This window comes from Pleurodeles waltl, chromosome 3_2, assembly GCF_031143425.1.
Source record: "Pleurodeles waltl isolate 20211129_DDA chromosome 3_2, aPleWal1.hap1.20221129, whole genome shotgun sequence".
Lineage (NCBI taxonomy): Eukaryota > Metazoa > Chordata > Amphibia > Caudata > Salamandridae > Pleurodeles > Pleurodeles waltl.
In genome coordinates, this window is record NC_090441.1 from 217420425 (window position 1) to 217435732 (window position 15308).

Here is a 15308-nt window from a genome sequence, read left to right on the forward strand (position 1 = left end):
TGAGGTGCAAAAAGCACAAGTGCTGCAAGCAGCAGCCACCTGAATTCTGGTCAATACCTGTGTGCTAAATCTTTGAATTAACAATGTGCAGTAATGCGACGAGTGGTAACAGCAGATATTTTGAGAATTATGATTAACAAGCATAACACAAAATTATGAAAGATTACGTCGACATAAAAAACATTATACCATGCCTATTCAATTCCCTACGTATCGCTCATGATTGTTTCCGCCCATGTTGAAATCAGGTTGTCTGAATACTAGAACCTTTCATAACCTTTCTCTGATCCCTCCTTCTCTACTGGTATATGCCGTGAATGAAGGACAGTGATATGATTCTTTGCATGGGCTGCTGGACGGAGCAGACGTCACAAAGAGAGGAAGGAGCTGCAGAGGTGGCATCCTGGGCAGATCTGGAGGAACCAGAATCAGGCACAGCAGCTCCTTGGGTAGATCCGCAGGCATAGCACCTACCTGAGCAGATCTGCAGGTATAGCAGCAAACTGAGGCAGATCTGTAGGCATAACAGGAGCCTGAGCAGAACTGCGGGCATAACAGCAACCTGAGCAGATCTGCAGGCATAACAGCAACCTGAGCAGAACTGCAGGCATAACAGCTTCCTGAGCAGATCTGCAGGCACATCAGCAACCTGAGCAGATCTGCAGGCACAGCAGCAACCAGAGCAGAACTGCGGGCATAACAGCAACCTGAGCAGATCTGCAGGCATAGCTGCTTCCTGAGCAGATCTGCAGGCACAGCAGCAAACTGAGGCAGATCTGTAGGCATAGCAGAAGCCTGAGCAGAACTGCAGGTATTACAGCAACCTGAGCAGATCTGCAGGCATAGCAGCTTCCTGAGCAGATCTGCAGGCACAGCAGCAACCTGAGCAGAACTGCAGGCATTACAGCAACCTGAGCAGATCTGCAGGCATAGCAGCAACCTGAGCAGAACTGCAGGCACAGCAGCAACCTGAGCAGAACTGCAGGCATAGCAGCAACCTGAGCAGATCTGCAGGGATAGCAGCAACCTGAGCAAATCTACAGGCATAGCAGCAACCTGAGGCAGATCTGTAGGCATAGCAGGAGCCTGAGCAGAACTGCAGGCATAACAGAGCAGATCTGCAGGCATAGCAGCTTCCTGGCAGATCTGCAGGCACAGCAGCAACCTGAGCAGAACTGCAGGCATTACAGCAACCTGAGCAGATCTGCAGGCATAGCAGCTTCCGGAGCAGATGTGCAGGCATAGCAGCAACCTGAGCAGAACTGCAGGCATAGCAGCAACCTGAGCAGATCTGCAGGGATAGCAGCAACCTGAGCAAATCTACAGGCATAGCAGCAACCTGAGGCAGATCTGTAGGCATAGTAGGAGCCTGAGCAGAACTGCAGGCATAACAGCAACCTGAGCAGATCTGCAGGCATAGCAGCTTCCTAAGCAGATCTGCAGGCACAGCAGCAACCTGAGCAGAACTGCAGGCATTACAGCAACCTGAGCAGATCTGCAGGCATAGCAGCTTCCTGAGCAGATCTGCAGGCACAGCAGCGACCTGAGCAGAATTGCAGGCATTACAGCAACCTGAGCAGATCTGCAGGCATAGCAGCTTCCTGAGCAGATCTGCAGGCACAGCAGCAACCTGAGCAGAACTGCAGGCATTACAGCAACCGGAGCAGAGCTTCATGTTCGCAGCAACCTGAGCAGATCTGCAGACGTAGCAGCAAACTGAGCAGAACCTCAGGAATAGCAGCAACCTGAGCAGATCCGCAGAAATAGCAGAAACCTGAAGAGATCTGCAGGCATAGGAGGAACCTGGAAAGACGTATAGGGAGAGCAGGCACTTGGACTGAATGTAGACAAAGAAGGGCCTCCGCCAGGTATGCACTTCTTTTCCTGCACATCTTCCACAGCACAAGGTCTGCGGATACCACATAAATACTATGCGCCTCGTACCTCAGGATACAGGATAATGGCACCCCCAGTAGGAAGGCACTCACCGAAGAGCCCTAGCAGAGGCTACCAACCATGCAGCTGCACTGACGGTAGGCACACTAAGGAGACCACAAAGACGCAGCGAGGCGCAGAGCTGACCAAAGAACCCGGCAAGAGTAAGCTGCCGACTGTCATGGAGAACTTGCCCCATCATCCGCCCTCTTGTAGCCAAAGCCAGACTCCGACAGCTGCCCACCTGAGCTTCTCCTCACATGTTCCACCATCTCCTGAAGATGCATCTCTTCCTTTTGTTTCTTATCTTCTTGTTTAATCTTCAGTGAAAACACGGATGGAATGACAGGTTGATCTGAAGTAAAAACAAAATACAAGTGAGAATGTGTTTGTGAATCACACAACCTTACAGGTACCGATGTTATAAACTGACATCAGGGTGAACCAAAGTGTAAGGAAGAGGGAGTGGATATACACCCACAGGCCTAAGAAGCAATGTGGGCGATACAACTAATGACAACATAAAACCAATAATGAAGAATATAGAATATAACACATCTCCTTCCAATATAAAAAAATAAAAGTCACGGTTAAGGAAAGGACGAAAAGGTGCAATCATTCTGCCATCTGGGTGTAAGTCTGCACCTCCTCGGGAAGATATTGTTCTTTCCCTTCTTTCTGTTGAAAGACACAGCGCAATTGTTTATCACGACTGTCAGAAGACTTGTGTAAACTTGGCAAGCCTGTCCCTTCCACAGAATGACCCACCGTCCATCTTTATGCGACCCCAATCAACTACTTCTTATCACTGTGTTTTACTTCTATGTCTAGACTCACACCACTTTGTGTAATCACTTTAGGGGTTTCTGCTTTCTCTTTCAACATCTCCCTCTCTATTGATGCCAGATCTCCTCCAGAAAGCCAACAGGGGCATTGGCTGCTTTATGGGACCGATGAGGTCTAAAGCAATGTCTCCCACAGCTTATGTGGAACCGAAAAACTGAATACTGTTGTACAAATGCTACCAACGTCACAACGTCAAGGTAGAGCTCAACCTCATGTTATGCTGTGGAAAGATTGATGATGTTGAAACAACATGTCTCCCATGGTACTCAACATTTATTTGAATCAGGGTAACGGGCGTCTTTCAAGCAACATTTTGTTGTTGAGATGATATAAATCGACACAATGGCGGCTGACCACTTGGAACAGCCCGTGGGTTAAACAATACAAAGATCAGAAAGTTTTTAAACTCTTGTTCGAACAATTCTATCATCACGTAGGGAGCAGGACGAGGTTTGTGTACAGCGGGTTTCACACCAGATTTTAATCTAAAACTGTGTAACAGAGCTGGTTTTTAAGAAAAGAATTATGGAAAATCGTTATAAACTGTGTTATCACACAAGGATCAGTCAAATAGTAGAACCTGTTCAATATTACTATGGTCAAATGTGATTTCTAACTCTTTTTGAAGTTGCCATCCTAACAAATGGAGCTTTCTTTTACCACATCTACTCTCGACATGTGGAACAGTCATTCATTCATCTCTTCAAGCGGGACGGGCTACTTGGGATGTCCCCCGGGGGACGTGTCAGGGTTTCTAAGATTAGGTCCTTAGGTATCAGAAACTGTTTGGATGGTGTAGGAGGCTGGACTGGCTTGTAGTGAGTACCAAGGGGTACTTACACCTTGCACCAGGCCCAGGTATCCCCTATTAGTGTAGAGGGGTGTCTAGCAGCTTGGGCTGATAGAAAAGGTAGCTTAGCAGAGCAGCTTATGCTGAACTAGGAGACGAGTGAAGATCCTACAGTACCACTAGTGTCATATGCACAATATCATAAGAAAACACAATACACAGATATACTAAAATGAAAAATGTCACTTACCCAGTGTACATCTGTTCGTGGCATCAGTCGCTGTAGATTTGCATGTTTTGCATAGCTCGCCATCTGGTGTTGGGCCGGAGTGTTACAAGTTGTTTTTCTTCGAAGAAGTCTTTCGAGTCACGGGACCGAGTGACTCCTCCTTTTGTCTCCATTGCGCATGGGCGTCGACTCCATCTTCGATTGTTTTTCCCCGCAGAGGGTGAGGTAGGAGTTGAATTGTAGTAATAGTGCCCATGCAATGGATTGACTAAGTATGTACCTATTTAAGGTTGAGATGATATATATACAAATAGTTGAAGGTAACTTCCGAACTGCTACAGGCTCCCGGGGAGGCGGGTGGGCACATGCGAATCTACAGCGACTGATGCCACGAACAGATGTACACTGGGTAAGTGACATTTTCAGTTCGATGGCATCTGTCGCTGTAGATACGCATGTTTTGCATAGACTAGTAAGCAGTTATCTCCCCAAAAGCGGTGGATCAGCCTGTAGGAGTGGAAGTAGTTTGAAATAATGTTCTTAATACGGCTTGACCTACTGTGGCTTGTTGTGCGGATAACACGTCTACACAGTAGTGCTTGGTGAATGTGTGAGGCGTAGACCATGTGGCTGCCTTACATATTTCTTGCATTGGGATGTTTCCTAGAAAGGCCATGGTAGCACCTTTCTTTCTGGTTGAGTGTGCCCTTGGTGTAATGGGCAGCTGTCGTTTAGCTTTAAGGTAGCAGATTTGGATGCATTTAACTATCCATCTGGCTATACCTTGTTTTGATATTGGGTTTCCTGCATGAGGTTTTTGAAATGCAATAAATAGTTGTTTAGTCTTTCTGATGTTCTTTGTTCTGTCAATGTAATACATCAATGCTCTTTTGACATCTAATGTATGTAGTGCCCTTTCAGCTACGGTATCTGGCTGTGGAAAGAACACTGGAAGTTCCACTGTTTGATTTAGATGGAACGGTGAAATAACCTTTGGCAAAAATTTAGGATTAGTCCTTAGGACGACCTTATTCTTGTGTAGTTGTATAAAAGGTTCTTGTATTGTAAACGCCTGAATCTCGCTTACTCTTCTTAGGGAAGTAATGGCGATGAGAAATGCAACCTTCCAGGTTAGGAACTGTATTTCGCAGGAGTGCATGGGTTCAAAAGGTGGACCCATAAGTCTAGTTAGGACAACATTTAGGTTCCATGAAGGAACAGGTGGTGTTCTTGGTGGTATAATTCTCCTAAGGCCCTCCATGAATGCTTTAATGACTGGTATCTTATATAGGGAAGTTGAATAGGTAGTCTGCAGGTATGCAGATATTGCTGCAAGGTGTATTTTAATGGAAGAGAAAGCCAGGTTAGATTTTTGTAAGTGAAGCAAGTAACCCACTACATGTTCTGGAGTTGTGTGTAATGGTTGTATTTGATTAATATGGCAGTAGCAAACAAACCTCTTCCATTTACTTGCATAGCAGTGCCTGGTGGATGGCCTTTTGGCTTGCTTTATGACTTCCATACATTCTTGGGTAAGTTGTAAGTGCCCGAATTCTAGGATTTCAGGAGCCAGATTGCTAGATTCAGCGATGCTGGATCTGGGTGTCTGATCTTTTGGTGGTGTTGTGTCAACAGATCTGGCCTGTTGGGCAATTTGATGTGGGGTACTACTGATAGGTCTAGCAGCGTTGTGTACCAGGGTTGCCTTGCCCAAGTTGGTGCTATTAATATGAGTTTGAGTTTGTTTTGACTGAGTTTGTTTACTAGGTAAGGAAGGAGAGGGAGAGGAGGAAAAGCGTAAGCAAATATCCCTGACCAGTTCATCCATAGGGCATTGCCTTGGGACTGTTTGTGTGGGTATCTGGATGCGAAGTTTTGGCATTTTGCGTTCTCCTTCGTCGCAAACAAGTCTATTTGAGGTGTTCCCCAGAGTTTGAAATAGGTGTTCAGAATTTGGGGGTGAATTTCCCATTCGTGGACCTGTTGGTGATCTCGAGAGAGATTGTCTGCGAGTTGATTTTGGATCCCTGGTATAAATTGTGCTATTAGGCGAATTTGGTTGTGAATTGCCCAACGCCAAATTTTTTGTGCTAGCAGGCTTAACTGCGTGGAGTGCGTCCCCCCTTGCTTGTTTAGATAATACATTGTTGTCATGTTGTCTGTCTTGACGAGAATGTATTTGTGAACTATTATTGGTTGGAAAGCTTTTAGTGCTTGAAAAACTGCTAGAAGTTCTAGGTGATTTATATGCAGTCTTGTTTGATGTACGTTCCATTGTCCTTGTATGCTGTGGTGATCGAGGTGTGCTCCCCACCCTGTCATGGAAGCATCTGTTGTTATTACGTATTGTGGCACTGGGTCTTGGAAAGGCCGCCCTTTGTTTAAATTTATGTTGTTCCACCACAGAAGCGAGAGGTAAGTTTGGCGGTCTATTAACACCAGATCTAGAAGATGACCCTGTGCTTGAGACCACTGTGATGCTAGGCATTGTTGTAAGGGCCTCATGTGCAGTCTTGCGTTTGGGACAATGGCTATGCATGAAGACATCATGCCTAGGAGTTGTAATACCATCTTTGCTTGTATCTTTTGTGTTGGATACATGCGTTGTATGATGGTGTTGAAATTTTGAATTCTTTGGGGACTTGGAGTGGCTACTCCTTTTGTTGTGTCTATTATGGCTCCTAGGTATTGTTGTACCTTGCACGGCAGAATGTTGGATTTTGTGAAGTTGACGGTGAACCCTAGTTTGAAAAGGGTTTGTATGATCTGATTTGTGTGATTTGAGCACTCTATTAACGAATGGGCCTTGATTAGCCAGTCGTCTAGATATGGGAACACATGTATTTGCTGCCTTCTGATGTGTGCAGCGACTACCGCTAGACATTTGGTAAAGACTCTTGGTGCGGTTGTTAATCCGAAAGGCAGTACCTTGAATTGGTAATGTATTCCTTTGAATACAAACCTTAGGTATTTCCTGTGCGACGGGTGTATTGGTATATGGAAATACGCGTCCTTGAGGTCTAAAGTTGACATGTAGTCGTGTAGTTTTAGCAATGGTAATACTTGTAGTGTGACCATGTGAAAATGGTCTGATTTGATGAATGTGTTCACTATTCTGAGGTCTAGGATTGGTCTCAGCGTTTTGTCCTTCTTTGGTATCAGAAAGTACAGTGAGTAAACCCCTGTGTTTATTTGTGTGTTTGGCACTAATTCGATTGCATTCTTTTGCAATAGTGCCTGCACTTCTATCTCCAGGAGATTGGAATGATGTTTTGTCAAATTTTGTGCTTTTGGTGGTATGTTTGGAGGGAATTGTAGAAATTCTATGCAATAACCATGTTGGATAATTGCTAGAACCCAAGTGTCTGTAGTGATTTCCTCCCATGCTTTGTAATAATGACTTATTCTTCCCCCCACTGGTGTTGTGTGGAGGGGATGAGTGACATGTGAGTCACTGCTTAGTAGTAGGGGTTTTGGGGCTTTGAAATTTTCCTCTATTCCTAGGGAATTGCCCTCCTCTATATTGTCCCCGAAAACCTCCTCTGTACTGTCCCTGGTAACTGGACGGTGTTGCCTGTGAGGTGCTGGCTTGTGTGCTCTGACCCCGAAACCCCCCCTCTAAAGGGTGTTTTACGGAATGTGCTGTAATTCCCTCTGCTCTGCGGGGAGTAGAGTGCGCCCATGGCTTTAGCAGTGTCCGTGTCTTTTTTGAGCTTCTCAATCGCTGTGTCCACTTCTGGACCGAACAGTTCTTTTTCGTTAAAAGGTATATTGAGAACTGCTTGCTGAATCTCTGGTTTAAATCCAGACGTTCGGAGCCATGCATGCCTTCTGATAGTTACAGATGTATTAATTGTCCGTGCAGCTGTATCTGCAGCGTCCATGGAGGAGCGGATTTGGTTGTTGGAAATGGTCTGTCCCTCCTCAACCACTTGTTTTGCCCTATTTTGTAGGTCCTTGGGCAGATGGTCAATGAGATGTTGCATCTCATCCCAATGGGCTCTGTCATAGCGCGCAAGTAGTGCCTGGGAGTTAGCGATGCGCCACTGGTTTGCAGCTTGTGCTGCGACTCTCTTACCAGCTGCATCGAACTTGCGGCTTTCTTTATCTGGTGCATCTCCAGATGTGTGGGAGTTGGCCCTTTTCCTAGCTGCTCCTACAACGACAGAGTCTGGTGGCAGCTGTGTAGTGATGAAAGCCGGGTCTGTAGGAGGCGCCTTATACTTCTCTTCCACTCTTGGTGTGATTGCCCTGCTTTTGACCGGCTCCTTAAAGATTTCTTTTGCGTGCCGGAGCATACCAGGGAGCATAGGCAGGCTTTGGTAGGAGCTGTGGGTGGAGGAGAGTGTGTTGAATAAAAAGTCATCCTCGACCTGTTCTGAGTGGAGGCTTACATTGTGAAATTGTGCTGCTCTAGCCACCACTTGAGAATACGCAGTGCTGTCCTCTGGTGGAGATGGCTTCGTAGGGTATGCCTCCGGACTGTTATCTGACACTGGGGCGTCGTATAAGTTCCATGCGTCTTGATCTTGGTCACCCTGGCTCATGGTGGTGTGAGCTGGGGAATGTGATGGAGTTTGTGCTGGTGAGACGTTAATCACAGGTGGAGGAGAGGGTGGTGGGGTAACTTTTTTCACCACTTTTGTTTGTGGTGTCTGTTCAGTTTGGAACTCCAATCTTCTCTTTCTTCTAATAGGGGGAAGGGTGCTTATTTTTCCTGTCCCCTGCTGTATGAAAATACGCTTTTGCGTATGGTCTACATCAGTTGAGTGTAGCTCTTCCTCAAACCTATGCTTTTGCATTTGGGAGGTTAGCAAGTGCTCTTCTGTATAAGAGCCTGAAACTGGGTCGGTTGCAGTTTGTTTTGGCACCGAAACCCTGTCTGCATCTTTTTTCGGCTCCGAGGTGACTTTTTTCTTTTTCGGGGCCGAAACCTTTTGGCGTCGATCTTCTTCGGTGCCGCTGTCTCGGCGTCGAGCCGTGTCTACACCGGTATCTCGGTGTCGATGCTTGTCTCCAGCACTTTCTCGGTCCCGAGAAGGCTGCGTGCCGGTGACTCGACCGGAGTCGGACGATCTCGCCACTGTTTGGGCCTTTTTCGGTGCCGACGGTCGGTCACCGAATTTATGGGTCGAGCCATGGCCTGGTGGCAGTGGCGTCCCCTGGGCCTTGTAAATCTTCTTCTGAGTGGCTTTCGACGTCTTACTCACGGTTTGTGTATCGTCGAATCCTTCGGAGTCCGATTCTTGGATCGAAAAGGTTCCCTCCTCTTCTTGTTCCTCGAACTCCCGGTGGGCTGTCGGCGCGGACGCCATCTGAAGTCTTCTGGCTCGACGGTCTCGGAGTGTTTTTCGGGACCGGAATGCACGACAGGCCTCGCAAGTGTCTTCACTGTGCTCAGGTGACAGGCACAGGTTACAGACCAAGTGTTGGTCTGTATAGGGGTATTTATTGTGGCATTTGGGACAGAAACGGAACGGGGTCCGTTCCATCGGCGTTCTTCTGCACGCGGTCGGGCCGACCAGGCCCCGACGGGGGATCGAAAAACTACCCCGAAGGGCACCGGAGCTCTTCGATCTTCGATGCGGTGTTGAATCTAACTACGCCGATCCTGAACGCAACAATACCGACGGAAATCTTCCGAAATTAGCTATCTTTCCGTTCCGAAACTCGGAGCGACAGGAACACGTCCGAACCCGATGGCGGAAAAAAAACAATCGAAGATGGAGTCGACGCCCATGCGCAATGGAGACAAAAGGAGGAGTCACTCGGTCCCGTGACTCGAAAGACTTCTTCGAAGAAAAACAACTTGTAACACTCCGGCCCAACACCAGATGGCGAGCTATGCAAAACATGCGTATCTACAGCGACAGATGCCATCGAACATAAAGGTACTTTATTTTTATGACAATATGCCAAAAGTATCTCAGTGAGTACCCTCAGTATGAGGATAGCAAATATACACAAGATATATGTACACAATACCAAAATATGCAGTAATAGCAATAGAAAACAGTGCAAACAATGTATAGTCACAATAGAATGCAATGGGGGTACATAGGGATAGGGGCAACAAAAACCATATACTCTAGAAGTGGAATGCGAACCACGAATGGACCCCAAACCTATGTGACCTCGTAGAGGGTCGCTGGGACTGTAAAGAAACAGTGAAGGTTAGAAAAATAGCCCACCCCAAGACCCTGAAAAGTGGGTGCAAAGTGCACCTAAGTTCCCCAGAGAGCACAGAAGTCGTGATAGGGGAATTCTGCAGGCAAGACCAACACCAGCAATGCAACAACGATGGATTTCCAGACGAGAGTACTTGTGGAACAAGGGGACCAAGTCCAAAAGTCATGATCAAGTCAGGAGTGGGCAGATGCCCAGGAAATGCCAGCTGTGGGTGCAAAGAAGCTGCCACCGGATGGTAGAAGCTAAGGATTCTGCACGAACGACAAGGCCTAGAAACTTCCCCTTTGGAGGATGGATGTCCCACGTCGTGAAGAGTCGTGCAGAAGTGTTTTCCCGCAGAAAGACCGCAAACAAGTCTTGCTAATTGCAAGAGTCGCAGTTAGGGTTTTTGGATGCTGCTGTGGCCCAGGAGGGACCAGGATGTCGCCAATTGCGTGAGGAGACAGAGGGGGCGTCCAGCAAGACAAGGAGCCCACTCAGAAGCAAGCAGCACCCGGAGAAGTGCTGGAACAGGCACTACGAAGTGGAGTGAATCGGTACTCACCCGAAGTTGCACAAGAGAGTCCCACGACGCCAGAGGACAACTCAGGAGGTTGTGCAATGCAGGTTAGAGTGCTGGGGACCCAGGCTTGGCTGTGCACAAAGGAAATCCTCGGGGAGTGTACAGGAGCCGGAGTAGCTGCAAAACACGCGGTTCCTAGCAATGCAGTCTAGTGTGGGGAGGCAAGGACTTACCTCCACCAAACTTGGACTGAAGAGTCACTGGACTGTGGGAGTCACTTGGACAGAGTTGCTGAGTTCAAGGGACCTCGCTCGTCGTGCTGAGAGGAGACCCAGAGGACCAGTGATGCAGTTCTGTGGTGCCTGCGGTTGCAGGGGGAAGATTCCATCGACCCACAGGAGATTTCTTCGGAGCTTCTCGTGCAGAGAGGAGGCAGACTACCCCCACAGCAGGCACCACCAGGAAAACAGTCGAGAAGGCAGCAGGATCAGCGTTACAAGGTCGCAGTAGTCGTCGTTGCTACTTTGTTGCAGTTTTGCAGGCTTCCAGTGCGGTCAGCAGTCGATTCCTTGGCAGAAGGTTAAGAGATGAGCTCTTGCATTCGTTATCTAAGGAATTCCCCAAAGCAGAGACCCTAAATAGCCAGAAAAGGAGGTTTGGCTACTTAGGAGAGAGGATAGGCTAGCAACACCTGAAGGAGCCTATCAGAAGGAGTCTCTGACGTCACCTGCTGGCACTGGCCACTCAGAGCAGTCCAGTGTGCCAGCAGCACCTCTGTTTCCAATATGGCAGAGGTCTGGAGCACACTAGAGGAGCTCTGGGCACCTCCCAGTGGAGGTGCAGGTCAGGGGAGTGGTCACTCCCCTTTCCTTTGTCCAGTTTGGCGCCAGAGCAGGGCTGAGGGATCCCTGAACCAGTGTAGACTGGCTTATGCAAAGACGGGCACCATCTGTGCCCATCAAAGCATTTCCAGAGACTGGGTGAGGCTACTCCTCCCCAGCCCTGACACCTTTTTCCAAAGGGAGAGGGTGTAACACCCTCTCTCTGAGGAAGTCCTTTGTTCTGCCTTCCTGGGCCAAGCCTGGCTGGACCCCAGGAGGGCAGAAACCTGTCTGAGGGGTTGGCAGCAGCAGCAGCTGCAGTGAAACCCTGGGAAAGGTAGTTTGGCAGTACCCAGGTCTGTGCTAGAGACTCGGGGGATCATGGAATTGTCTCCCTAATGCCAGAATGGCATTGGGGTGACAATTCCATGATCCTAGACATGTTACATGGCCATGTTCGGAGTTACCATTGTGACGCAATTCCATGATCCTAGACATGTTACATGGCCATGTTCGGAGTTACCATTGTGACGCTATACATATGTCGTAACCTATGTATAGTGCACACGTGTAATGGTGTCCCCGCACTCACAAAGTCCGGGGAATTTGCCCTGAACAATGTGGGGGCACCTTGGCTAGTGCCAGGGTGCCCACACACTAAGTAACTTAGCACCCAACCTTTACCAGGTAAAGGTTAGACATATAGGTGACTTATAAGTTACTTAAGTGCAGTGGTAAATGGCTGTGAAATAACGTGGACGTTATTTCACTCAGGCTGCAATGGCAGGCCTGTGTAAGAATTGTCAGAGCTCCCTATGGGTGGCACAAGAAATGCTGCAGCCCATAGGGATCTCCTGGAACCCCAATACCCTGGGTACCTAGGCACCCTATACTAGGGAATTATAAGGGTGTTCCAGTATGCCAATGTAAATCGGTGAAATTGGTCACTAGCCTGTTAGTGACAATTTGGAAAGCAGAGAGAGCATAACCACTGAGGTTCTGGATAGCAGAGCCTCAGTGAGACAGTTAGTCATGACACAGGGAACACATACAGGGCACACTTATGAGCACTGGGGCCCTGGCTGGCAGGGTCCCAGTGACACATACAACTAAAACAACATATATACAGTGAAATATGTGGGTAACATGCCAGGGAAGATGGTACTTTCCTACAGATGGTTCACTGTTAATCAAAGGATGAGGCGAGCGGAATCTGCAAACACTGTCACTGCCCTCCCATCATTCTTATCTTATTTGGAATTAATAGGTGGTGATTTTTTTATCCTGTGCCCTGGTATTACTTATCTACTTTGATGTCAGCAGCTGACTCAGGTGGAGTCTTCATTTCTTTCATGCATTCAGCAGCACATTCAGTCAATGTGGTGATTACAACTTCTTCCTGTACACTAGGATTCTTGGATAATACCTTTTCTTGGACCTGGCAGTTACTTGTTTGCCTGACGAATTGATCTCTAATTAGAGATTCTGTAGGCGTCCCAAAGCCACACAACTTTGAAAGGCCTCTAAGAACAGCAACGTAGTTACTTACACTTCCAAGTTCATCTTGAACTCTGCTAAAGAATTTGTGATTTTCTAATTCAATAACTCAATATTCAATTTGTCACCAAAATGGATTTTGAGTTTTATGTAGCTTTTCTTATATACGTATTGAGATGGCCTTCCTCCACATGCCCAGGATGTGTTTCATAGATTTCCCTTCCATAAACTCTTAGGTTGTGTAATAAAATGTCTTGTAACTGGGCTGATTGTTCACCTCCAATTGATATTTAATATAATTTGAAAACCTGACCCATTCTGCCCAAGGTACATTTGGTTCATCCACCTCGTGTAAAAAAGTGGAGACTGTGTCATGCTTGCAGCTGCCATAATAAATGTTAAGGCAAATTAGGGAAATGATACAGTTGAGGCCACAAAATGCAGTGATGGCATGAGCAAATACAGCAATGTAAGAAATGAAAATAGTCAATACTACAGAAGATACTGCTGGAATAAGCCAAGGCTCATAAGACCTGTGACTGTTGCAACCATATGCACTCAAAATATCAGAAGCAAAAGTGTATACCACAATATCAAAAGAAGATTTATAACAAAGTACAATGTCAGTAGAGTGTGTAGTGTGTGCCAGCACTGCACACAACACGTAGACACTTCGTCCAGAGAGAGGCAGATGTAACTCTGTGGCACACAAGGTGAATGCCAAGGTGTGTGTCACTGTGTGATGTAGTGCTTGAATGAGCGCACGTGCATCAAACTGAATTAAGTATAAAAGTGGGGGTGCGTATCACCGTTACACACAAAGTTTCTGGGAATAGGTAATCTTGAAATGTCCCATGAAGTTATTAAATGGGAAAATAGAGGAGATTAAAAGTGCATTATATGACGGGTGGTCAAGTGACACCCAGCGACTGATCGAAGGCGTGAGAATCACTGTTGCAAACAGATTAAAAATAACCTGTATACATTTGCTTGAAACAGAAAAAGGTTGTGTCACCACAACACACACGGTATGACATGAACAGTGTGCGTAATATAAGTGTACACTCCCTGAGTAATTGTCCTCAAGGGGCAAAAGATAACATGCCACATTTCGCCTGAGGACGCAGTTCCTGGCAAAGTAGAGCTGGACTGTGTCAATCACTGCAGTGAGTTGAGTTGGACTGGGGGAACTCTGACCAGGAAAGGGAAGATATCAGAGATCTGCCTCGGAATATCAACAGTCTCAGACCATAAATCTCCAACCAAGGTGAACTACAGAAGAGTTAAGCCACGACAAGCCAAGCAGACAAGGAGCAGATGGGCAGGTGACCCCCAAGAAACTCCAGCAAAAAGACGAGCAAACAAACACGGGTTGGAGATGTTGCTGCAAGGAGAAGATACAGCTGGAGACCCCAAGAAAGCTCCGGCAGTAAACAAGAGAGCAGACACGTGTTGAAGATACTGCTGCAGGGAGAGTATGGACAGGAGAACCCAAGAAAGCTCCGGCAATGAAGAAGAGAGAGCAGGCATGGGTTGAAGATACTTCTGCAAGGAGAGTATGGACAGGAGACTTCAAGAAAGCTCCGGCAAAGAAGAAGAGAGAGCAGGCACGGGTTGAAGATACTGCTGCAAGGAGAGTATGGAAAGGAGACCCCAAGAAAACTCTGGCAATGAAGAAGAGAGAGCAGGCACGGGTTGAAGATGTTGCTGCAAGGGGAAGATGGACAGGAGACCCCAAGAAAAAGTTGCCAATGAGGAAGAGAGAGCAGGCACGGGTTGAGGATGGTGCTGCCCGGCTGTATCCAGTAAACAAGGAGTCGATGGAGCTGGTGCCTCAGTAGAAACACCAGCAAAGACAGCGCTGCAGGGCACAGGCTGTGTGAGAGGAGCCGCGGTGAGAAGCAAAGTAGTCTATCACGGGTTGAAGATGTTGCTGCAAGGAGAAGATACAGCTGGAGAGCCCAAGAAAGCTCCGGCAGTATACAAGAGAGCAGACACGTGTTGAAGATACTGCTGCAAGGAGAGTAAGGACAGGAGACCCCAAGAAAACTCCGGCAATGAAGAAGAGAGAGCAGGCACGGGTTGAAGATACTGCTGCAAGGAGAGTATGGACAGGAGACCCCAAGAAAGCTCCGGCAATGAAGAAGAGAGAGCAGGCACAGGTTGAAGATACTGCTGCAAGGAGAGTATGGACAGGAGACCCCAAGAAAGCTCCGGCAATGAAGAAGAGAGAGCAGGCACGGGTTGCAGATACTGCTGCAAGGAGAGTATGGACAGGAGACCCCAAGAAAGCTCCGGCAATGAAGAAGAGAGAGCAGGCACGGGTTGAAGATACTGCTGCAAGGAGAGTATGGACAGGAGACCCCAAGAAAGCTCCGTCAATGAAGAAGAGAGAGCAGGCACGTGTTGAAGATACTGCTGCAAGGAGAGTATGGACAGGAGACCCCAAGAAAGCTCTGTCAATGAAGAAGAGAGACCAGGCACGGGTCGAAGATACTG

The 15308-nt window shown here is 47.5% G+C and overlaps 1 protein-coding gene across 2 annotated transcripts in view; it reads right to left on the reverse strand.

Annotated features, from left to right (window-relative positions):
- LOC138286729 (uncharacterized) overlaps nt 1-15308 on the reverse strand; it is a 150283-nt gene that overhangs the window by 11667 nt on the left and 123308 nt on the right. For both annotated transcript variants that reach the window (XM_069227252.1, XM_069227251.1), the window contains exon 6: nt 2180-2290. In XM_069227252.1, coding sequence (XP_069083353.1) covers nt 2180-2290 — 111 coding nt within the window. The remainder of the gene's footprint in view (nt 1-2179; nt 2291-15308) is intronic.